This window comes from Rhinatrema bivittatum, chromosome 5, assembly GCF_901001135.1.
Source record: "Rhinatrema bivittatum chromosome 5, aRhiBiv1.1, whole genome shotgun sequence".
Lineage (NCBI taxonomy): Eukaryota > Metazoa > Chordata > Amphibia > Gymnophiona > Rhinatrematidae > Rhinatrema > Rhinatrema bivittatum.
Window position 1 is genome coordinate 309710779 of NC_042619.1, and position 24345 is coordinate 309735123.

Here is a 24345-nt window from a genome sequence, read left to right on the forward strand (position 1 = left end):
TAACCACATAAGTTTTTGCACATCGACTCTTTTGTATCCTAGTGTTCCTTTAATATCAAGATGAACAGAGAAGAAACAGATGCTGTGCAATGTATTTTTGAATGCTTGTGTGTTTCCTTCCCAGGGCAAGATTCAGATGTGGGTAGATATCTTTCCAAAAAGCTTAGGGCCACCTGGACCTCCATATAGCATCTCTCCACGGATCCCCAAAAAGTGAGTCTGCAGTATCATGTAGCAGTTTTAGAATTAGATGATAACAGGCACTGTGCTGCTGTCCTTCCTAACGAAGACACACTCCATCCAGTGACAGATTTGGCTTTGTTGCATCCTTTGGCACTATTGGTACTATTCCCCCTAGATCTTCAATGCCGTCAGGTATTTCCTAGACCTCTAATGCCGCTGCCCTGCCTATCCTGCTCCTCCAATGCTGCCTCTTCCTGGACCTCTATTCTCCTTCCCTTTTTGGACTTTCTGATGTCTCTGAAAATGGCAGTGGCTCCCAGCAATGACTGGCAGCGGCAACCTTGGCAGGATGCTTTCCCCAGAATATTGCTCTCCTCTGCACAGACCTAATAGGCCTTTGTTGAAATCCGACAACATCTCCCAGCACCACAGCCTGATGTTAGGGTGGTGCATATACCATCTCTCAGAATCCAAGTAGGGTGTTAGATGCACTGTTTTGGAGGTTCTGTCTAGATACTCAGGGCTCACCCAGGTGCTGAGGACCTCGTTGGGTACTCAGTTTCCTTGGATAGAACCTTTAGTGCTCAGAATCCTTTTGGGTGCTGTAGGTCTCCTTGGGCATTGAGGATTTCATTGGGTACTTAGGATCTTCTCTTTTCCCTTTAGTTATTATCTATATTCACATGGCAGGTATGAGTTGCGCTGTATTGTCTGGAATACGATGGACGTAGATCTGCAAGAGACAAGCCTCAGCGGTGAAAAAATGAGTGATATATATGTGAAAGGGTAAGAAAGCAAACTTTAAAGCTCTGTTGCCACATCTCACTACTGATGTCTGACACAGCTGTCTGTATGCCTCACTTGTTCCTCAGTTCTATCATTTAGATTTGCCATCTCACCCAAGTCAAATCATTAGGCTGATTCAGCCCTGGTTTTGCCCTATTGTACAATGAGCTCTGCAAGTGATCAAATAGGTAGAGAGGAATAGAGGTCAGAATACAACACAAGAAAACTTTAGACCTACTAACCTCAAAAATTGTCAGAAAGAAATTGATTAAAGATGCTAAAGTGCTGTTAAATGACCATCATACTAGGCTTCATCAGGAGTGTATATCACTTTATAGCTCAGCCTTATAAATGATCATAGGTCATTAATGATGTTCTTATATAGTCCATGAAAAATGTTTTGCTAATTTTTTATGCAAGTAAAATCAGTAGTTAATGGATGAATATCCACAGTCTTCTCAATAATGAAAATACAACCCAATCTTCTCTATGTCAATAAAAGAATAATAGAATAGATAAATGAAAACTTATCTTCTTCACAATCTGTAGCTTGTCGGCATCACCAAAGCCTGATGAAGTATAGAACGTTCTAAATGAATATCAAACCAATTCAATTGTTGCTGCCGATGATCGTACCGAAATACAATCAATACTGCCGATGGCAATACCCGACATGGGTCTGTGTTTTGGAAACTAATCTTTCATCGTGGGGCCAACGAGAATGCGTCTGGAAAACAATGACTCAAATGAGTAATGAAAAATGATGAAAAAACATTTCTAAAAAATGTTTTTAAAAATATAGTATGGAAAACATTTAAAGGAGATTGGAAACTCACTTGAATGTGCTGGCAACACACTTACATATCTGCAGCATTCATTTCCAGTTTCATAGACTGGAACTCGACAGAACCCTCTCATTTAAATCAACACAGATGTCAATCAAAATGACGTAGAAAATGACATCGGGGAAAAAAACCCCACTTAATCAAAACCAAACTATATATAGAAAACACTTGATTACAAACACGTAGAGCTTGTAAGATATAGATCTATAAAAGAGAGTACCATTCTACGGCTGAATTTAAGCCGTGAGATTGAACACTGTTTAGCCGGAAAATCCATTGTTGCTCTCTTAAATTCAGTACAAATTTAGCATCTCCCCCCCTCTGATTAGGAATAATCTGATTGATCACTTGCCACTTGAGATCCTGGAGAGTATGAGATTTCTGAATACAGTTCTTTACCATAGGGACTTGTAATTTACCATCGCTAGACAACTTCGATATTCTGTAAGTCTTGTATGTATGGAACGATTTCTCCTACCAACATAATACTTCTCACATGGGCAAATGACGATGTAAATAACATTAGATGTAGAACAATTAGAAAATATCTGAGGTTGATGAAGTGTACCTCTGTAATTTTGCCAGTGTGGGCCAATAATCGCCAATTGGCAAAAAGTACAATTGTGACATGCCCAATGTCCAAGTGGATGTTGTTGCTAAATAGTAGGTATGGGGGACAGAAAAGAATGTACTAAATAATCATGAAGATTTTTGCCCCAGCTATATACATTCAAAGGATGATCCTTGAAAACTAAGTGGACCTTGAGGACGGGCCAATGATGATGAATTAGAGAAGCCACAGTAGGTGCTCTAGAAGAGTATCTCAGTGTACAAACTAAAGGTGCAACGGAATCAGATGAAGCTTTCTTTAGAAGTAGCCATTGTCTTTCAGCATTTAAGGTGTGGACAGGATAACTGCGTTGTAGTAACCTATAGAATAAATCCTCAGCTTGATGAATAAATTCAACTTTAGAAGAACATACACGGTGTTTCGCCTCGTTCTTCAATCCATTATTTTTTCGAAACTTGATTACTGCAACTCAATCTTACTGGGCCTCCCCTCCAACAGCATCAAACCCCTACAGATGGTACAAAACGCCGCAGCCAGAATCCTAACTAACACTAATAGAAGAGACCATATTACCCCCATCTTGAGCTACCTCCACTGGCTACCCATCAAACAGAGAATCATATATAAAACCTTAACCATTATCCATAAAACAATTCATAACGTCGCACCTATATCTCTACAAACTCAACTTCGCCTACACTCATCGGCCAGACCCATCAGAAGCGCCTACAAAGGCACATTAGTCGCAGCTCCCGCCAAATCAACGCTAAGAAAAAGAGCACTATCCACTGCGGGACCACATCAATGGAATGCGCTCCCACCAGACATAAGACTCGAACCCAACCTACCAGAGTTCAAAAAAAGGTTAAAAACCTGGCTCTTCAGGCAAGCGTTCCAATTCCCAGAGTGTAACTAGGCACCTCCTCCTGTCTTTCAGATCCAACCATTGCAAGGTGTCACAAACACATTGACACTCAATTTCATACACGGACTTGATTATTCGCAATATCTATTTATTTAAGTCATCCTTCTCATATTATATTATTTAACCGATTACTTGCAGACTATATACGCTACTAAAGTTCCTTGTAAAATGTGAACACAAATAATGTTATAATAATATTATCTGTTTGTTAAATACTATTGTTACTTTCACTGTTCCTTGTAATAATGTTCAATAGTTGATTGTTATTGTTCTATGTTCTATGTAAAAAACCCCAGTCTAACCTCCCAGACCAGGGCAACCTTTTCGTTACTTGTAAACCGGACTGATTTGTATTGCATACAGGAATTCCGGTATATAAAAATTAAAAATAAATAAATAAATAAAATAGTCTCAGGAATTGTCCAACAGGTAAATTTTGTTTCAAACGGTATGGATGGAAACTAGAAAAATGTAACAAGGTAGTTTTATCACAAGATTACCTATAAATGCAGGCCTTGAGATTATTTATTTATTTTTTATTTATTTATTTTAAAACTCTTCTATACTGACGTTAATTCACCATCACAACGGTTTACAGAAAAGCACAATAACACAATAATAAAAAAAAACAACCCTATAATTGGTATAGATTACAAATTATTCATGTGCCCACATAGTACGGCAACATATTTTAATAAGAAAAGACTATGTATTAATTAAAACTTATATGTCGGTTGAAAAATTGTCAAGTGGTTCAAATCTAGCGTTAATATGCAATTGGAGATATTAGAGGAAAAAACTGATTACTTGGTGCGTCATTATCTTTCAACTATTTTCCTCCTTCTCTTTGTCTTTATAAAAAGCTTGTTTAAAAAGCCAGGTTTTCAGACTAGTTTTAAATAGTTTCAAATTTCTCTGCAGCCTTATTTCGAGTGGCATTGAGTTCTCCATTTTTCCTGATTGAAATGTACAAAAAATTGATATTATAAAAATAAGACATGATGAAATGTAAATTCATATCTAAAGTGTAGAGCCAATCCCTGAATTCCAAGAGACTCATTTCACCGTTATGCCAGAGAAAAAAAAATGTCATCGATGTATCTGTTGCGCCAGGAGATGGACCCTTGGCCTAGTGCAGGATCGATAGGCTCCCTTGGTTGGACACACAGAGTGCCTGCCACCAGGAGGCGGAGCATAAAAGGACACAGAGGCTAGCTGGAGCTTCGCCACTAGCAACCCTAGGTACCCCCGGGTTGAGCCCTTCGGTACCTTGGCCACCTTGTCTTAGGTGGGCCTCGCAGGATCTCCTTGACAGGAAGTTCAGGGGTGTGCCCACCACGATCAAGGGTGTGTGGTTGATACTCAGGCCGGAAGTCCTGAGAAGGCCAGAAGAGAGTCTCTGAATGTATAGCAAGTATCAAGGCCAGATTCAAGGAAGCGTGGTCAGCCAGTGCGAGGGACAGAGCCAGTAATCAGTCCATGGATAGTCAGGCAAAGCAGAGGTCAGTTACCAGTTAGTCAGCCAGAGCAGAGGTCAAATTCCAGGAGGCAGTCAGATGTGGTCAAGTTCAGGCAGAGATCAGTTCCAGGCAGCGTGCAGATGTGGTCGGTAATCAGGCAGAGGTCAGTTCTAGGCAGTGTGCTGATGTGGTCGTAGAAACAGGCAGAAGGTCAGAGGCAGGCAGTGAACAAACATAGTCAAAGGGAAGCCGAGGTCAGTACCAAGAAGACAGTCCGAAAGGTACTACCTGGGGAGACGAGGAGACAGAAGGACCCTGGAACAGGAGGACGCTGGAACAGGACTGGAATGAGACTGGAACACAGACTGGAATGCAGAGGCAAATTAGAAATCACAAGGATAGACCCAATTGCCAAGGCTAGGAAGTCAGGGCAGGAGCTTCCTGATATAGGTCCCTCAATCAGGGTGCGCCATGGAGCTGGGACCCGCCCCTGGTCCTATAAGGTGCTGGACAGTCCGCACACGCATGCCTAGGGGCAGGGCCGATGCCACGGAGGACACCGAGCCCAGCTGTGAGGCCTGGCTGGAGGATGAAGGCCTGGTGACCACCACCGCAGGATGCCGAGGCCTAGCCGTGCTTGCCACCGCTGCAGTGGAGGACGATCCAGGACACCCGGAGGAGCTGGAGAGGTGAGCAGACAGGACGCGCAACAGTACCCCCCCTTCTAGGCCTCCCCCTCCTCGAGCGAACCTTGGAAGGCCCTGAGGAGGTCTTTGTCCAAGATGTTTTGAGAGGGCTCCCCGGGGTTCTCCTCGGCCCCATACCCCTCCCAAGAGAGTAGATACTCCCATCGTCCTTGATGCCGACGGACGTCAAGGACCTCTCTTACCTGGAGGGTATGCTCTGGCTCGGTGGACACTTGAGGCGGAGGTGGATCTTTGTGGGAAGGCCAAGATAGCACAAATGGTTTCAGTAGAGAAACATGGAAGGCATTGTGGACACCCATGGATCGCGGCAATTGTAGCTGGTAGGTGACTGCTCCCACTCTCTGGAGGATGGGAAATGGCCCAATGTACTTGGGTGCCAGGCGATGTGAGGGGAGTCACAGCCTAATGTGCTTGGTACTTAGCCATACCTTTTGACCGGGTCTGAAGAGTGGAGCTGCTCTTCTATGAGCTTCAGTGAACTTTTTAGCACGTTCTGCGGCTTGGGTGAGTCAATCTTTTACTTGGTTCCATATGTTACAGATACTTTGCGCCGTGAATTGCGCTGCTGGCGAAGGCACAGAGAGTGGTACTGGCAATGGGAGTTGTGGTTGGCGCCCGAATACCACAGCAAATGGGGATACGTCTGTGGTGGTAGCAAGGTGTGTAATATGAGATAATTCGGCCCAAGGGAGCAAGTCGGCCCAATTATTTTGTTGATGGTTTACGTAAGATCTGAGAAAAGCTTTCAGGGTCCGGTTAGTTCTTTTGGCTTGGCCATTCACCTGAGGATGGTATGCTGAGGTGAAGCTTAACTGGATATTGAATTTTTGACACAAGGACCGCCAATACTTAGCGGCGAATTGTGGGCCTCTGTCTGATACAATTTCCTTAGGTAGCCCATGAAGTCGGAAAATGTGAGTCAAGAACAGTTTAGCGAGTTCGGGAACCGATGGGAGGTTCCGAAGTGGGATGAAATGTCCCATCTTGGAAAAGCGGTCGATTATGACCTAGATGACAGTGTTGTTAGAAGACGGTGGAAGATCGGTGATGAAATCTGCAGATATGCTATCCCATGGTTCAGTGGGCGCTGGTAATGGCTGCAGGAGTCCCCAAGGCCGGCCGGTGGGTGGCTTCTGTTGTGCACATATTGGGCATGAGTCCACATATTTACGAGAGTCTGATACCATGCTGGGCACCAGTAAAAATGCCTCAGCATTTCTAGGGTTTGTGCTCGACCAGGATGGCCAACCAGTTTCGAATCATGGGCCCAGCGGAGTACGCGTTCACGTAGCCGATGTGGGACAACTGTTTTACCAGCCGGTACTGTTGTAATTACTGCAAGGGACACGCAGGGTGGGTCAATGATGTGCCTTGGGATGTCTGGGGTATCTTCAGGTTCGAGAGAGCGCAAGAGGGCATCAGCACGAAGGTTTTTGGAGGCTGGGCAGTAATGTAACTCAAAGCTGAATCGTTTGAAGAATAATGCCCAGCGGGCTTGTCTCGGGTTTAACAATTGCACTTCCTTGAGGTGCTCCAGATTCTTGTGATTTGTGAATATAGTAAATCGGTGTTGAGCGCCCTCCAGCCAGGGGCGCCACTCTTGGAGTGCATGTTTAACAGCAAGTAATTCCCGATCACCAATAGTGTAGTTCTGCTCCACAGGTGAAAATTTATGAGAATAAAAAGAGCATGGTACCAGTGTACCCTTGGAGGAGTACTGGCTTAGTACTGCACCGGCTCTGATAGCGGATGTATCTACTTCGACGACAAATGGATGATTGGGATCAAGATGTCATAAACAGGGTCCACAGCAGAATGCTTCTTTTAAAGCATGGAATGCTGATTGAGCTGGAGGACTCCAAACCCGGAGATTGGTCCCCTTCTTGGTCATTGCGGTGAGTGGAGCAGCTAATGTTGAGAAGTTGGCTATAAAGCTTCTATAATAATTTGTGAATCCAAGAAATCTTTGTAAGGCCTGGAGGCTGACTGGCTGGGGCCAGTCACAAATTCCCTGAAGTTTTTCGGGATCCATGGTAAATCCTTGATTAGAAATAATGTACCCTAAGAATGGTAGACAATTCTGCTCGAAGATACATTTCTCAAGTTTTGCGTAAAGGTAGTTTTCTCTGAGACGTTGGAGGATGATTCTGACATGGGAGCGATGGGACTTCAATTCTCTTGAGAATATCAGGATGTCATCTAAGTACACCACCACAAAATAATAAAGGAGATCTCTAAGGATTTCATTCATCAGGCGTTGGAACACCGCAGGGGCATTGCAAAAGCCGAAAGGCATCACTATGTACTCGTAGTGGCCATCCCTGGTGTTAAACGCGGTTTTCCATATGTCCTCGGGCTGGATGCGCACGAGATTGTACGCTCCTCGTAGATCGAGCTTCGTGAAGATATGGGTCCCTTGTAGACGGTCAAATAATTCCCTGATGAGAGGTAGTGGGTAGCGATCTTTACGGGTGATGCCGTTTAGCCCTCGGTAATCGATGCAAGGCCGAAGTCCTCCATCCTTCTTCTTAACAAAGAAGAAGCCTGCTCCTGCTGCTGGCGAATCAGAAAGCCTAATTAATCCCTTCTCGAGGTTCTTTTTTATATATTCGGACATCGCCTGGGTCTCGGGAAGCGAGAGTGGGTACTATGTCCTACCCTTGGGATGTGTAGTACCAGGTAGAAGTTCGCTAGGACAATTATATTTTCGGAATGGAGGTAATGTGTCTGCTTTTTGTTTCAAGAAAATATCCCGGAAGTCAGAGTACTCAGCTGGTAAGCCAGCGAGGGTGGTGGCCTTCAGAATGGTCATTGCTGGAGATACTTGCTTCAGGCAGTTTTTTTGACATTGTAGACCCCACTGAACTAGCTGGAAGGACTTCCAGTCAAATTGGGATCCATGAATCAGGAGCCAGGGGAGGCCCAGTATAACTGGGTGTTTTGAATGCTTTAGGACGAATAGGGATATCTCTTCTTCATGTAGGGTTCTCACGGTAAGACGGAAAGCCACCGTGTGGTGTGTGATACATCCAGGGAGATGTTCCCCTTGAATAGAGGCTATGCGAAGAGGAACTTCTAGGAGTTGTACTGGAATTTTCAGAAGGTTCACTATGTCATCCATTATGAAGCTGCCACTGGCTCCTGTATTGATGAGAGCAGTGGTGGCAAAGGATCGAGACTCCATGGATAGAATAACAGGTAGTAGAAGTTGGGGGCCAGTGACAGTAGCGCACAAGCTCAGGAACCCCGCCGGGCTTAGGCCTTGAAGTTTTCCAGATGGACCGGACAGGATTGCCTCAGATGTCCTGAGGCATTGCAGCAAAAGCATAGGCCCTGCTTCTTACGCCAAAGACGCTCCTCAGGAGACAACCACCCATGGTTGACTTGCATTGGCTCTTCATTGGAGGAAGGTGGTGCTGGTAGAGCCTTCAGCTGAGGGCTAAGGGCACGTGCTGGGCATTGAGCAGGAGGCCGGGGTGTCTTCACGTCATGATGCTGTTGTCTGAGGCGATGGTCAATTTTCCCAGCGCGGGAAATCAGGTCCTCTAGAGATATGGGAATCTCACGGACAGCACGTTCATCTTTGCGAGCAGGTGATAGACCCTTGAGGTAGAGTGCCCGAAAGCAATCCTCTTGCCATCCCAGTTCCAATGCCATCTTCCAGAACTCCACCGTGAACTCCGAAAGGGATCTGGAGCCTTGACGAATGTGGAGTAGTTGATGTCCAGCAACCGCCTGATGACCAGGATCTTCAAAGGTCCATTTGAAGGCGGTGATAAACTGGGACAGTTGAGTGAGGATAGAGTCAGAACGCTCCCAAAGTGGAGAAGCCAATGCCAGGGCCTTCCCCTCAAATGAGAGAGAATGAAGGTTACCTTTGTAGACTCCTTCAGGAACAAGGAGGGTTGGAGAGCAAATTGCATGAAGCACTGATTGAGGAAGCCTCGGCAGAGGTGTGGATCCCTATTGAAGCGAGGAGGTGCTGGCAGTGCCAGTGATGCTCTCGGTAGCAGGGTAGAGGTTAAGTCCACTGGATTGGCCATTGCTGCGTCCTGCATTTGAGAGCGGAGTTCCTCTACGGAGGAGGCTAGGGTCTCTATGGCTCTTCGTTGTTCTTGAATAGTTGCGGCCAGACCCGGGATGGTCCATATGGCGGGAGACTCTGCCGAGTCCATGGCATTAGCAACCTGTAGTGCCAGGAGGTGGACCCTTGGCCTAGTGCAGGATTGATAGGCTCCCTGGTGGGACCCAGAGAGCGCCTGCCACCAAGAGGCGGAGCACAAAAGGAGGCAGAAGCTAGCTGGAGCTTCACCACTAGCAACCCTAGGTACCCCCAGGTTGAGCCCTTGCGTAACTGGGCCGCCTGGTCTTAGGTGGGCCTCACAGGATCTCCTTGATTGGAATTTCAGGGGTGTGCCCACCATGATCAAGGGTGCGCAGTCAATACTTAGGCCGGATGTCCTGGGTGCCTGAGAAGGCCAGAAGAGAGTCTCTAAATGTATAGCAAGGATCAAGGCCAGATTCAAGGAAGCGTGATCAGTCAATGTGAGGGTCAGAGCCAGTAATCAGTCCGTGGATAGTCAGGCAAAGCAGAGGTCAATTCTAGGAGGCAGTCAGACGTGGTCGAGTTCAGGCAGAGGTCATTTCCAGGCAGCATGTAGACGTGGTCAGTAATCAGGCAGAGGTCAGTTCCAGGCAGCATGTAGACGTGGTCAGTAATCAGGCAGAGGTCAGTTCCAGGCAGCGTGCAGACGTGGTCGTAGAAACAGGCAGAAGATCCGGGGCAGGGCAGCGATCAAACATAGTCAAAGGGAAGCCGAGGTCAGTACCAAGAAGACAGTCCAAAAGGTACTACCTGGGGAGACGAGAAGACAGGAAGACGCTGGAACAGAAGGACGCTGGAACAGGACTGGAAGGACACTGAAACAGGACTGAAATGAGACTGGAACAAAGGCTGGAACGAGACTGGAATGCAGAGGCAAACTAGAAATCACAAGGATCGCCCTGATTGCCAAGGCTAGGAAGTCAGGGCAGGAGCTTCCTGATATAGGTCCCTCAATCAGGGCGTGCCACGGAGCTGGGACCTGCCCCTGGCCCTATAATGTGCTGGGCAGTCTGCACGTGCTCGCCTAGGGGCGGGGCCGATGCCACGAAGGACACTGAGCCCTGCCGTGAGGTGTGGCTGGAGGATGAAGGCCTGGCGACCACCGCTGTGGGACACTGAGGCCTAGCTGTGTTACGGACGTGGACCCTTGGACCGATCGGAACCAGATGAAGAGTCGTTGAATGAGGTGACAACGGAGGTCCCGATCGGAAGGCGGCAAGGACGGAGTTGAGAGTGGCTGGAGGAAGATCTGGGAAAGCCCTATGCGACCAAGGGCCGTGGCAAGGAAGGATGAAGCGGTGGAGCTGGTACAATGGTGAGGAGATCTTCGCCCTGGAAGCCGAGCCTCCCCCGAGAGGAGCTCGTAGGAGTTCGGCCGCTGGGACTTAGGAGATTCACCCTGGAAGCCGGAGTCCCCCCAGGAGGAGCCCGTAGGGACCCGGCTGCTGGGACTTAGGAGAGCCCATGGGGGCGGAGTCAGATAGAGTCCGAGGTTGTCGCTCACCAGTCCGGAGTCGTGTACCAGAGAATCGTCGCTTGCCCGTCCGGGATCAGAAGCCAAAGGATCGCTGTAAGCCAAGGCAAGGTCCGAGAGCCGGGAGTCGTCGTAAGCCAGTCCAAGGTCCAGAGCCAGAGGGATCACCATAAGCCGCACTGGGGTCAGAAGCCAAGAGTCGTCGTAAGCCAGTCCAGAGTCAGAAGCCGAGAATCACCGTAAGCCAGTCCAGGATCGGGAAGCACAGGAAATCAAGAGGATCAGGAACGCAGCAACTGGAGACAGGGTAAACCTGGGAACCTCGTTGCAAGGCAATGTCTTGGCTGAGCTGCAGGGTTTAAATACCCTGCAGCGTCTGACGTCATCCGGAGGTGTCCCCTGCCTTTTCCCGCGCTGGCCCCTTTAAGTTTAGAGCAGAGACGCCCGCGCGCGTCTAGGGGGCGGGGCCAGCTGCCGAGGAACGCCGGCTGCTGCGTCACAGCGAAGAGGACCCGGCAGGAGCGAGTGCAGGCCCAGGCGAGGCGGGGAGACGCCGAGCCTGCGGTGGCTGAGGTCCCCGGAGGTCCGGGGAGCGTGGGCCCAACGCGGGACCCCGATGGAGTGAGTAGCGATTCCGGGGCCGACCTGGAATCACAACAAGCTGTGCTTGCCACTGCTGCAGGAGAGGACGACCTGGGACCCCCGGAGGAGCTGGAGAGGTGAGCAGGCCTGGGCGTAGGCCAAGCGCAGACGGGACGCACAACAGTATCTGATCCATGTGGGTACATGTTAGAAAACTGGTCTAAAAATTGATCTTCAAATGAGGCCATGTAAAGATTCACCAAACTCCAGGCCATGATGGCACCCATGGCCATGCATGACTTTGTTTGGCCTGTAATGCTAACATGGCTAGAGCCACCAAAACCTCTGTTGGTATCCGATAGAGGTGAGGTCTGGTTTCCAACGCTTGATGAATGATCTTCAATGCTTGATCTTGCGGGATACTAGTATACAGAGCCTGTATATCTAGAATGACCAAAAAAGCATGTTGAACATTGGTGATAGACCCTAAGATGTTAAGCATGTGTGTGATATCTTTCACATAATAGCCGGGACCAAAGGTTGTAGAAATTGGTCAAAAAAGACTGATAGATGTTCCAACAGAGATCCAATGGTAGTAACAATAGGTCTTTCAGATGGATTGTTTGGATTCTTATGTATTTTAGGGACCATATATTGATGGTGTCTGTGGAAAATAAGTAATCAAAAAGTTAGCTTCTTGAGAAGTTAGAAACCCAGCAATAAATCCCTCATCTACTAAATCTAAAATGTTTTGGTGTAAAGCAAGGCCTGGATCAGTAGGTAAAACTAAATAATTAGTGCAATCTGATAAATGTGATAGAGCTGTGTTAGCATAATTATTTCTATTCTGTAAAACCACAGCTCCTCCCTTATCGGTTTGCTTGATCACAATCGAAGTGTTAGTTTTGAGAGCTTGTAATGCCATATATTCGGACTTGGTAAGATTGTAGCGTGGAGGACCTGAAGGAGTCTCCAATCCATTTAGATCAAAAAGGACCAACTCAATGAAAGATTTTTTGTAGGGATCCACAGGACCAGGGTGGATCCAATTAGATTTGGAATGAACTATGGAGGGATCCGGATTAGATGGACATTGAAAAAAATATAGCAAAATTTGGAGTTTCCTAAAAAGTCGAAACAAGTCACGTCAGCGTTGAAAGGGATCATAACTATTAAATGGCACAAAAGAGAGAGCTTTCTCCAACACGCGGATTGGATCAGGTGTCAGAGATAAAGAGGAAAGATTGCCCTATTGTATGCATGAAGATGTAGTTCTGATTTCCCTAAACAAATTAGGACTATAATCTCTAAGCATGCGGTCAGGCAAAGCTAAAAATGGATCAGCCACTCCAGCTTGACTCAGGTGAGTTGGCAACCCTGCTGGCAACTATAACTCATTGCTGGCCTTTGACCCAGCCCTGTCACTTTACTTTCTATCAGTGTGCCATACTCTAGATGCTCATCTTGTTCCTGAGGGTCTATAAAGTTCTATTAATTCCCTTTTATTACTAGCCTGCCCTATACCTGTGACTGCTCTAGTACTGATATACACACACACAGCTTGGCTAATATAGCTGAGTTCTGCCTGCCAGTAAGCACTGCACCTCTAGTGGTAGCCCCAACTCTGCCAAAGTACTTTGATCTTGGCCTGCAGCAACCTCTTCTCTTCCTGTGCTGAGCTTCACACACAGCTCTGCCAGTGCACCTCAGGCCTGCCCTAACTCATCCCCTCGCTAAACTTGAAAGGAGAAAGTGCAGGTTGGCATTGGGATGGCAGTTAGATGTGCGGGACTGAAGCAGCCTCTTCTACTATATGCAGGTGGCTGGAAGGTCTAGAGGAGGATAAGCAGCGGACAGAAATCCACTATCGGTCTCTAGGTGGAGAAGGAAACTTCAACTGGAGGTTTGTCTTCAGCTTTGACTACCTGCCAATGGAGCAGCTCTGTGTCCTCATGAAGAAGGTAGGTATATGTCTTTCAGATTTTCCGATTCTAAACCTAACAAATCCAAAATGTTTAAGCAAAACAGTATCAAAATATTTGTATCATATTCAATTTTGCAACCGCACTATTAATTTTCAGCATTAAAACACAGTGAGGTCAATATTCACAGTCTTTGTGCATGAAACCTTTTGAGCTATGCACACAAAAAATGAGCTTTGAATATTTTCCCCAGCCAAATGCATAACTTTTTTGTGTAAAATGTATCCATATAAAAAAGAGCATCAATGGAGGCATTTAAGAGTGAGACTGCTTTCAGGGTTTAGTCACACACGCAAGTCTGGTTGGAGAAATCACAGTCCTATATTTATCTGGATAAAGTTACATGCTTAACATTATTCCTGCATATTGAGTGGGAGACTCATGCATGTATGTCCTGCTGAATAGCCCAAACAAATTATGCGCGTAACTTTTCCCTGGATACATTTACTGCTCACTGCATCATTGACTATTGACCTCATTATAATCCTAAACTAAAGAGCTATTAGTAAAAATCTTTGATAAGCCTTTTAACAATGCCCCCACAGGTAAACCAACCAGATGCCAGTGTTTTTGCACAAAGTGCCTTGGGGAATCCCACAACACAGAGCACACATCTGACACAAATAAGAAATTGTGTTTTCCATAGCAGGTCCAAAGCTCAGGGATTCTCTGCCTGGGATGTTACGCATTTTACCAGATAGAAAGAGATTTAAATGTGAGCTAAAAACATGGCTACTCAAAAACGCCTGTGATCTAACTTCAGAATATACTGAGCCACAAAGACAAGAAGGATAAAAGATAATAATTGAATCATGAAGAATAAATCAAATGAGAGAATGTAAGATTCTCAAAACAACCCTCTGACTAAGATGTAAAAAAGCATCATTTCATTTTAAATTTACTTACCCTTTACCGTAAAGACTAGATCAATTATTAATACGTTCTAGACAATTTCATGTGATAAATATTAATACCTGTCTATGAATATCACCTCAATAACCAATTATTGTTTGTTTGTGCCTCTCCAGTTAATTTAAAGGACCCATGGCGGGAAAAGCCCTGCGGCCCTCCTTGATGATGTCACCGCCTCATCCTGTCTTCAGCCCTATCAAAAGGGTTTTCCTGCCAGTTCCTCAGGGCCTTTGCAAGGAGTCTCATGGTTGTCCATGGCTCTTCATTCTTCAAGGTCTTCCCTGGTCATGCTCCTGTCTTGATAGTCTTCATGTTCTTCGTTGGATGTTCCTGGTCTTCTTGTTCTTCGTCGGAGCTACTTCATGTTGCCTGTTCCATGTTCCTGATCTCTCGTCAGTTCCTTGTCCAAGTCTTCTGAATCTTCAGTCAAGGTCCTGATGTTCCTGTCATCGTTCCAAGGTCTGACTTAGCTGTTAAGCAGTCTTTGGAATACCTTTGGGCTTGGTTCAACATGCAGCAGGGCAAGGTTTTCCTGCCAGAAGCTCGTATTCAGAAGTTGATGGCACAGCTACGTCTATTGATGAACACTCTGCACCCAACCATTTGGTCCTACCTGCAGGTACTTTGTTTAATGGTGACAACCCTGGAAATGGTACCACGGGCAAAAATGCACTTGTGCTCCCTGTTATCTCAGTGGAACCCACAGTCTCTGGACTATTCATTTTGGCTCCATCTGCCGATGGAGGTCTCCTCTCGACTGCATTGGGTACAGCCAGATCATCTAAGGAAGGGAATTTCCCTAGCACCAGAGGACTGGTTAGTATTGACGACAGATGTGAGCCTCCATGGTTGGGGAGCTCACTGTCAGGAGCTGACAGCACAAGGGAGCTGAGATGCAGAAGAGTCTCTCTGGAACATCAATCGTTTGGAAGCCAGGGCAGTCTGGCTGGCATGTTTGCAGTTCAGTGACAGGCTACGGGGTTGAGCGGTCCAGATAATGTCGACTGTGGCTTACATAAATCGGCAGGGTGGAACCAAGAGCCAACAAGTGTCACAGAAGATAGATCAACTTATGGAATGGTTGAACTACATCTCCAGAAGATCTCAGCCTCACATATAGCAGGAAAAGACAATGTAAAAGCAGATTTTCTCAGCCAGGACAGTCTGGGCCCAGGAGAATGGGCACTATCAAACAAGGCATTTCTGCTGATTCTGGATTGCTGGGGGTCTCCTGTTTTGCAATGCAAAAGTTCCTCGATTCTTCAGTCACAGGAGAGATCCAAAGTTGTTGGGGATCAATGCCTTGATGCAGGACTGGCCAGAAGACACATGGCTGTATGCCTTTCCTCCATGGCCCATGTAGGGTAGATTAGTCTGAAGGATCGAGCGCCACAGAGAGATGGTGCTCTTGATTGCTCCAGATTGGCCCTGGAGACCTTGGTATGCGGATCTGCAGCGGCTCCTGGTGGAATCACCCCTTCAGCTACCGGCACACAGGGATCTGTTATAGCAGGATCCTATTCTTCACGAAGATCAGAATCAATTTTGTTTTACAGTATAGCCCTTGAAAGGGCTCATTCGCTGAAACATGGATACTCTGCGACACCTTGCTAAGAGCTAGAAATTTCTACACTTCTTTGGCCTATGTGTGGGTTTGGTGAGTGTTTGAAGCCTGATGTGAGGATCAAAGTACTCTTCCTTGTTCGGTCAAGATCCCACTCAGTTTGAAATTTTTGAAAGATGGCTTGAATAAAGGCTTGACACTTATTCCTTAAAGGTACAAGTAGTGGCTCTCACCTGTTTCAGAGGTCAGATGAATGATGGATCCTTGCCAGCTCATCTTGATGTGGCCCATTTCCTGAAAGGAGTGAAACATCTTCATCCTCCTTTATGGTTTCTGGTGCCCTTATGGAATCTTGTTATGGTTACGTGTGTTTGGGTGGATCCTTGGGTGCTGTGGAGGTGACCATGCCCACGAAGAGGAGCCCCGTGAGAAGCCACAGCACTGGGCTAGACTCGTATCATACAAACACAAGAGTTCTTTTATTAAACAGCTTGAAGAAAACCACCAGAGGTGGCAGTAGTAGGATTCGAATCCTTGCTAACTCAACAAGCTAGCAAATCAGTGAAGGTAATATACCCGGATGGCGTGATGTCAGCATGAGGGAACGCCCTCGAGGTTCGAGCCAAGGCTGGTACAAAGATGTGGGTTGCACGCACCCTACTAGGTACCTGGGAGGAGCAATGGCGGGAGGCTGCACCATAGCCGTTCCGGGGATGCCAGAGAGGTCGGCTTGTAGACACAGTGGTAGCCATCTTGCCCTGGTAAGCGGGAGAAGCCGTGAATAAGGTGAGGCAAACGGGGCGAAGCCATCGAGGACCAACAGACGCAACAAATCTATCCCCCTAGATTCATTAAAATGCTATAATATTGCATGCATAACACCCGCGGTAAGAGAAAGCATGCGTTATGCTATCGCACAGTGCGATATTATCCCTCCCTAATCCCATCCCTTCCAAAAATGTGCATTTGCGCCGTGCGATAGTGCTATTATCACATGCATTATGGCGTTAATGCGTAATCACATGCGTTAATGCCATAACGCATTTTGATGAATGACCTTGTTTATTTAGTATTGGATTTCGTCGTGGGTCCTACGTTTAGATCGATGCGTAACTTGACCTTGCAGTTGTTGACCTTGAAAACGGTGTTTCTTGTGGCAATTTCATATTTCATATTTATTTATTTATATACTGTCGTTCTGGACAAAGAATCACAGCAGTTCACAATAAAAAGTAATAAAACAATAGTTTCAAACACATATTGTTATTACAAATTTAAAAAACTAAGTATAAAATACACAACTACTCCCCAGGCTTACTGTAACTCAAGTCTCTACTTTGTTTTCTTAGCCAGCATATGCTACACTGAATAGCCATGTTTTGTTTTGGTTTTTAATTCTTTATTTATGAAGTTTTTACAAATAAACATAACATTAATTTGTATAGGAATTCATGAATTTCACAATTATTACAAATTTATAAGTAAAAATGAAATACTATAGCAATATACACTTCCACTTAGTAAACAGAATACTCTGGGTGGGGAAGAGAAGGAAAATAGTGGGAGATATATAGGCACAAACATAACTGAGTTTTAATGGCTTAACATAGAATTCCAGCATTACTAATTTTAATTATGAAGGCCTCTGGGACAAAGTGAGGAGTTTCCAGGATTCTACGAACACTTTTTAACTGTTCAGGTATAAATAAAATGAAACACTCTTCTCCTTTTTTTATGATACATTTGAACGTAAAATGCAATATAAAGGAAAATCTTAACGCAACAACTTCTTGATGAATAGCTATAAATCCTTTACGCCAAGATTGGGTTATCAAAGCTAAATCAGGAAATATTTTTACTCTTTCTTAATATTCCCTTCAGATTCAGAAATTCTAGAAGACAGCAAGTTAACCCGATTTTCTACATTTTGAAAATTTTGTTGAAAGTTAGTGTAGTGATCAACTTTGACAGTCAAAGCGTTAAGGTTAGTCCCGAATCCAACCACAAGGTCCCACAGAGCCTCCAATGTTACAACTGCAGGCCGAGAAGGGATTTTAAAAAACTCACCGCTGCCACTAACACAGTTGTTAACTCGGGTAGGAATGCCTCCTACTGCACCATCCAAACCAATCTCCTCGGCATCCATGGGCTGGCCGTCAAAGCCTGCCCCACTCTCACACACTCGGGTAAGCACCAACAAAGTGCCTGGTTCCAGCGGCGAGGATCGGAGAGCCACTCCCTCTGCTTCAGACCCGGAAGTGACCTCATCCCCGAGAGTCCCAGAGGGGTTCTCAACGACTAATCTCTGCGCTGGTTGTTGTCTGAGGTCCGGACTCAGGGATGCCTCCTCTACCGGCACAGGCAACGCTCCCACGCCGCCCCGCACTTCAGGCTCCTCAGCCCCTGGACAAAATGCTGGTGAGGACATAAAGCGGGTAATCTCAAGTTGTTGTATCGGAGAGGGGAGGGCAACCGAGACGTAAACCCGGATCTTCCCCTTTTCATTTTGGAGGCATAATTTAGGATATATAAATTTCAGCCAGCAAGTTCAGAGAACTCCACCGCTCCACCTCGCTATGCCGCCATCTTGACTCTTCCCCCCTGAAATCCATGTTTTTAAATTCTTTCTAAAGCGTTTTATATCTTTCTGGATACGCAAGATGTCCAGCATTGTATTCCACAATTTTGGACCAGCCATTGAGATCGCCCTTTCACTCACCTCACTTAAATGTGCAGAGTGCAGTGAGGGAATTTGTAATAAACCTTTATTTGCAGACCTCAAGTTTCAGGGTGGAACATATGAATGTAGTGAAGCACGTAACCAATCAATATTGCTATTGTTGATCATGTTATGAAGAATGAAAAGTACTTTATGTCGTATCCTGAATTTGACTGGTAACTAACTAATGCAGTGTTTTCAAAACAAGGGTGATGTGATCAAATTTAATATTACCTGATGAAACTCTCATAGTAGCATTCTGAAGTAGGGTTTCCGAACTGCAGGCCTTGTCTTGCTAGGAGCCATTCCTCTGGGTGACTCCAGAGTTGGTACAGCTGCGTACTGTTCCTCCTCTTCTACCAAAGGTGATCACTGACTTTCACTTGAATCAGTCTGGACAGACAGAGAGATGTAGAGAAGTGTTGTCTGTTGCGACCCTTGGATGTCGTCAGGTTTCTGTAAGTTACTAAGCCTTTACGGAAGACGGATCGCTTGTTTGTCCATCACAGCATTACTAAGCAGGGAGAGCCGGCCTCACTGGATTAAGGAGGTAATCAAGGCTGCCTACGTGGATGCTGGGAAGCCATTGCCTAGTCAGGTCAGGGCTCATTCCTCTAGGGCTCAGGCAGTATCATGGGCGGAAGTGAAATTGTTGTCTCCCATTGACTTTGCTGAGCTGTGACGTGGTCCTCATTACACACTTTTTCCAGGCCCAGGAGGATACTGCCTTTTCACAAGCAGTTTTAACTGGACCGCGGGTAGCCTCTCGCCCTATTTGGGAGTAGCTTGGGTACATCTCACTTGTTCTGGATTCATCTGACTGGATGCTAAGAAATGATAAATTACTACTTACCTAATAATTTCCTTTTCTTTAGGACAGTCAGATGAATCCAGCTTCTCTCCCTTGGCTGCCGAATGGTCCTCCTCCATGGCTACGTGTTACAGGGGTTACTGGTAAGTGTTCGTCCAGTCCCTAGACTAGTGATAATTCATTCTGGTCTGAGCTCAGTATTTCTTGTTGGCTGAGTATATTTGACATGATTATTTGTTTTTAATCAAGCTTTTTGCTAGTCTGTCCACAGTTGCTTTTGAAGAAAATACTGGCAGGCTGATATCACTGCAGGAGTATAGATACTGTGACATCAGTTTGCTCCGTCTCCATCTGCTGGTAGAGGTGCATAACCCACTTGTTCTGGATTCATCTGACTGTCCTAAAGAAAAGGAAATTATCAGGTAAGTAATAATTTCTCATTTCTGGGCAAGAAAAAGGAATGTGTCGTGTCTTGCTAACTCTGTCTCTCTCCCCCACCCAAGTTAAAATGTGCATTCAGCCTGTGCTGGATGAACATTTTAACTCAGTGTGCGCACATTTTAACTCCTAAATGCATAAGCATAACATCTTACTGCTTCAGGAGTTAAAAAAGAATTCGCTTGTGCGATAGGAAACTGTGCACTGAATTTCAGCGCACAGTTTTAATGTTTAGTTTTCTAGAACGCCCTGCATGTGAGGCAGCCGGGCTGAGTTATGAGAGAAGCAACAGACTAACTTTGGACAGAGCAATAGGTACCAGTGAATCTGCTGGACAGAAGGGGTGGAATGGTGCTGAGATGAGATAGGAATAGGAAATGGAGGAGACTGCTGCAGGCTAGGGAAGGGCTGGCATCAAGCAAGAACTTTACATGATGAGGCAACAGTGCTGGGGGATGCACTGGCTGAGTGAGCACATAAGCAGCAGCACAACAGTAGAAGTCTGTGTGTATGAGTCTGTATACCAGAGAGCGTGGGCTTATATGTGTGTGTGTCAGAGAGAGTGTGTCTTTGTATTTGTGCCAACAAAGCTTCCCCTGTCAGTGAAGAGACCAATCCCTGTTCAGCACTCATTGACCAGGAACAAGCTAATCCCATTCAGTACTGAGTTATGAAAAAGGATTGACTGCTTGACCAGGGAGTGATGTCAGTAAATTAACACTAACTGCCGGTACCTGTCAGTATTCAGCAGAGCTGAAGGAGTAAGAGCCTGTCCTCCTTAAGCTCTGCATTGCAGACAGGTTTAGGGGTGGGGCATAGGGAATTTTGCCCACAATTTTTGGACTGTAAGAGGATGGGAGGATTGGATCAAGACCACTTGAACCTGACAATTTTTTAAGATTTTGGAGAGCAGGACAGTTGCCACTCATCGGCACTATAATTTTTAAAGGTATTTGGGGGCAGGAGGGACTTGACCACTCCTTGTCCACTAGTTTGTGCTCAGCCAGGTCTCCTGGGCGCCTGATACAGTATGGATATGAGGTGCTGCGCTAACAAGAATGTATTAGGGATCAATTGTACGTTCCTAATGCATCCTTGGCTTCAGGCGCCCAGGAGACGTGGCTATGCGCACAGCCACAGGTTAGGGAAATGGGTGTCCAATTTACAAGTGCCCATTTTCCTAAGCTGGCTGCAGTCAAGACTTTTTATTTTTTATATTGCTGTTTTCTGTGGTTCCTCCTGCTTAGTATCGCGATGATATTAAAAGTAGTAGGAACCACAGAAAGCAGGATTCTTTTGTTTTTAGTGAGCCCTTGACACCCTGCAAGAGTTAATGCCAGCTCCGAGGCTGGTGTTACATTTTCCATGTTAAAAAGTGTGCGTCAGGTGCACGGCAATTTTTTATATCGAGGTAAAAGCTAATAGCCTCAGCTACATGGTATTTACATGTGATGAGTGCTATTAGCTGTGTGCATTTTGGATGCTCTAATCCCCTTATTGCATCGGGTGATAGCCTTGTGCATCAAAAACATGCATGATATTGCATTGGCCCCAAAGCTGGTAAGAGGCAAAGATACCTTGATAATAGAGTCCAGGATCTCCTTGCTTCTAGCTATTTATTTCATTTCACTTTCATTTAATTTACTTGATGTGTTACTCCCCCAATGTAAACACACAAGTCAGGTTACAGAATATAAAGAATAAAACCAAAGCATCCATATAATACAATATATATACATAAGAATAAACAATGCAGAAATGCAACAATAAATACAATTTATTTATTTATTGAATTTCTATACCATCATTCTGTATTCAATCATAACAGTTTACAGTTGTGTAATAAAAACAAGAAAATAAAAACAATCATATGATCATACACAATTATAAATATAATTAAAATTCCCTACAATGCCAAGACAAAAGAAAATAATACAAAAAAAAATAAAAAAATCACATAGTATATCAGGATACCTCAATCAACATCTGGCAGATTAAAATCTCCCATTGGCAACATCATTGCAATTTCATGAATGTCCTCGAAGTGTCCATGGGGTGAGATCCATTACTGTTGCTTCTATCCATGTCCACATAGGCTTCTGATTGCTGCTTCTATTCATATCCATTGGCACTGGACCCATCTCACTGATTTCATCCTTGTCTGTGGAGTGAGATCCCTCACTGTTTCTATAGGTGTCTCTGGGGTCAAGTTTCTCATTGCTGCTTCTAGCCATCCATGGGGTAAAGCTCATCTATGCTTCTGTCCTTCCCACAGGAACACATCTGGAGTCTGGATAAAAAAGTAACTAAAATCCAACCCAAACTGGTCATTCAGATCTGGGACAATGACAAGTTCTCCTTCGATGACTTTCTAGGTAGGAGAAGCCTTGTTGGTCAAAGGAGGAGATGGGAGGAATGGGACCTGGAGAAGAGATAGTGAGAGAACTGGACAGTGAGCAGAGTTGCATTGGTGGGGTCTTTTCTGAATCCGGAAAGGTCTTTCTTGCAAGCTATTAGAATGTGAGGTTAAGCAGCTCTGACAATCACTTTTGGGCAGATTTTCAAAGCCCTACACGCGCCAGGCCTATTTTCAAAAGGCCCGGCGGCGCACATAAAACCCAGGGACGTGTGTAAGTCCCAGGGCTTGAAAAAAGGGGCAGGGCACGGGCGAGGCCAGAGCCTCCAGGCACAGTGGCCATTTGCCGCTGTTTCTGGGATCGCGGACTGGCCGTTGGCCGGTGCGCGCAACCTACACCTGCCTGGAGGCAGGCGCAACTTATAAAATAAAGGTTAGGGGGGTTTTAGGTAGGGGAAGGGAGGGGAAGGTGGAGGGAGCGGAAGGAAAGTTGGAGGGAACACGGAAAGCCAGCAGGGCTCCCCAAGGACTCGGAGCGCAAGGTGCACTATTGTGCACCCCCTTGCGCGCACCGACCCAGGATTTTATAACATGCGCGCGGCTGCGCGTGCATGTTATAAAATCGGGCATACATTTGGGTGTGCCGGGTTGTGCGCACAAATGTACGCCCGCTCGTAGGTATTAAAATCTGGCCCTTTGTGTGTATGTGTGTATCCATCATGCTATAAGGGGATTCTGCTAAACCACTTTCAGACAAGTGTGTGGCAGCAAAGATACAGTCAGCCATTTTCAATGGGGTTATCATGATTGCTGCTCATGCAGGTTTAACACAGAGACATGTAAAACATGAGTTCAGCACAGAAAGCTGAAGGCTGAATCTTCATTAGTCTCCTATGCAGACATCACACTGATACATGTAAACCATGAATATGGTATAGTCACCTTCATCAGATCTTCATCAGAACATTATGCAGGTGTTGCACTGATTGTGCATAATGGATGAATACAGCACAGACAGCTGAAGAGCAAATATTCATCAGAACCTGCTGCAGGCATTGCACCAATACACGTAAACCATAAATACAATATGGACACCTGATGTGTTAACTCCAATTAGGAGTTAAAAGCAGAGAAGAAAGTATATTTAGATTATATATATGTACTTTATATAGTACTAAACTCAAGCCACACGTATGTAGATATTGCAAAGTATCATCTACTACAGCTGCTTAAATAATATAGAAAATGAACAGCTTTTTCCTTCCTTGTAACATACATCTGGGGCAATGTTCTGACCTACCAAACAGGAAAATTGGGTCTCACCTCACAGGGAATAGATATAGAAAAGAAGTCCAGGTTTCCATTGACTGTCAAAAATTATGGTATTAAGACCAAAAGTTGTCATAACATCTTAGAGCAAGACTTCCCCAGTCAGTTGGATTTTCAAGATATCTACAATAAAGACTCAGTATATACAACTTTATCTCCTGCATATTCACAATGGATATCCTGAAAACCCAACTGGCTGGTTTGGGAAGCCCTGCACTAGATGGTGGCAAGATAAGATCCTCTTGGCCCTTACCCCTACTGTTTACTGTGTCAATGTTGGCCTACTTCCTATGTTCCAGTTGCACCTCCCTACTGCATCACCATTGAACCAGTTGCCCCAGCCAGGCCCTGATTTCTCACTTGGCCATGCAGACCTGTAACTAGGGGCACTGTGGTGAAAGGGGTGCCTTCTCTTTCATGGGGTGGCCCTCTCTTTTAAATGCCACACAGCCTTGGCAGCTACATCCCATCAGACCTGTCCCTTAAAGGCACAGGAGTGGGCCAACAGCATTGGATTACTGTAGAATAAGTGCCAGTCTACCCCTGCAGCTTCAAGGAGGCGAGTCCAATGGGACATATCTGCTAAGGATGAGTGG

General features: G+C 45.6%; 1 protein-coding gene across 1 annotated transcript in view; it reads left to right on the forward strand.

Moving 5' to 3' along the window:
- The window catches only part of FER1L5 (fer-1 like family member 5), a 495517-nt gene that overhangs the window by 439877 nt on the left and 31295 nt on the right, over positions 1 to 24345 (forward strand). Inside the window, exons 55-58 of the mRNA XM_029603280.1 lie at positions 125 to 213; positions 874 to 969; positions 13458 to 13599; positions 22340 to 22439. Coding sequence (XP_029459140.1) covers positions 125 to 213; positions 874 to 969; positions 13458 to 13599; positions 22340 to 22439 — 427 coding nt within the window. The remainder of the gene's footprint in view (positions 1 to 124; positions 214 to 873; positions 970 to 13457; positions 13600 to 22339; positions 22440 to 24345) is intronic.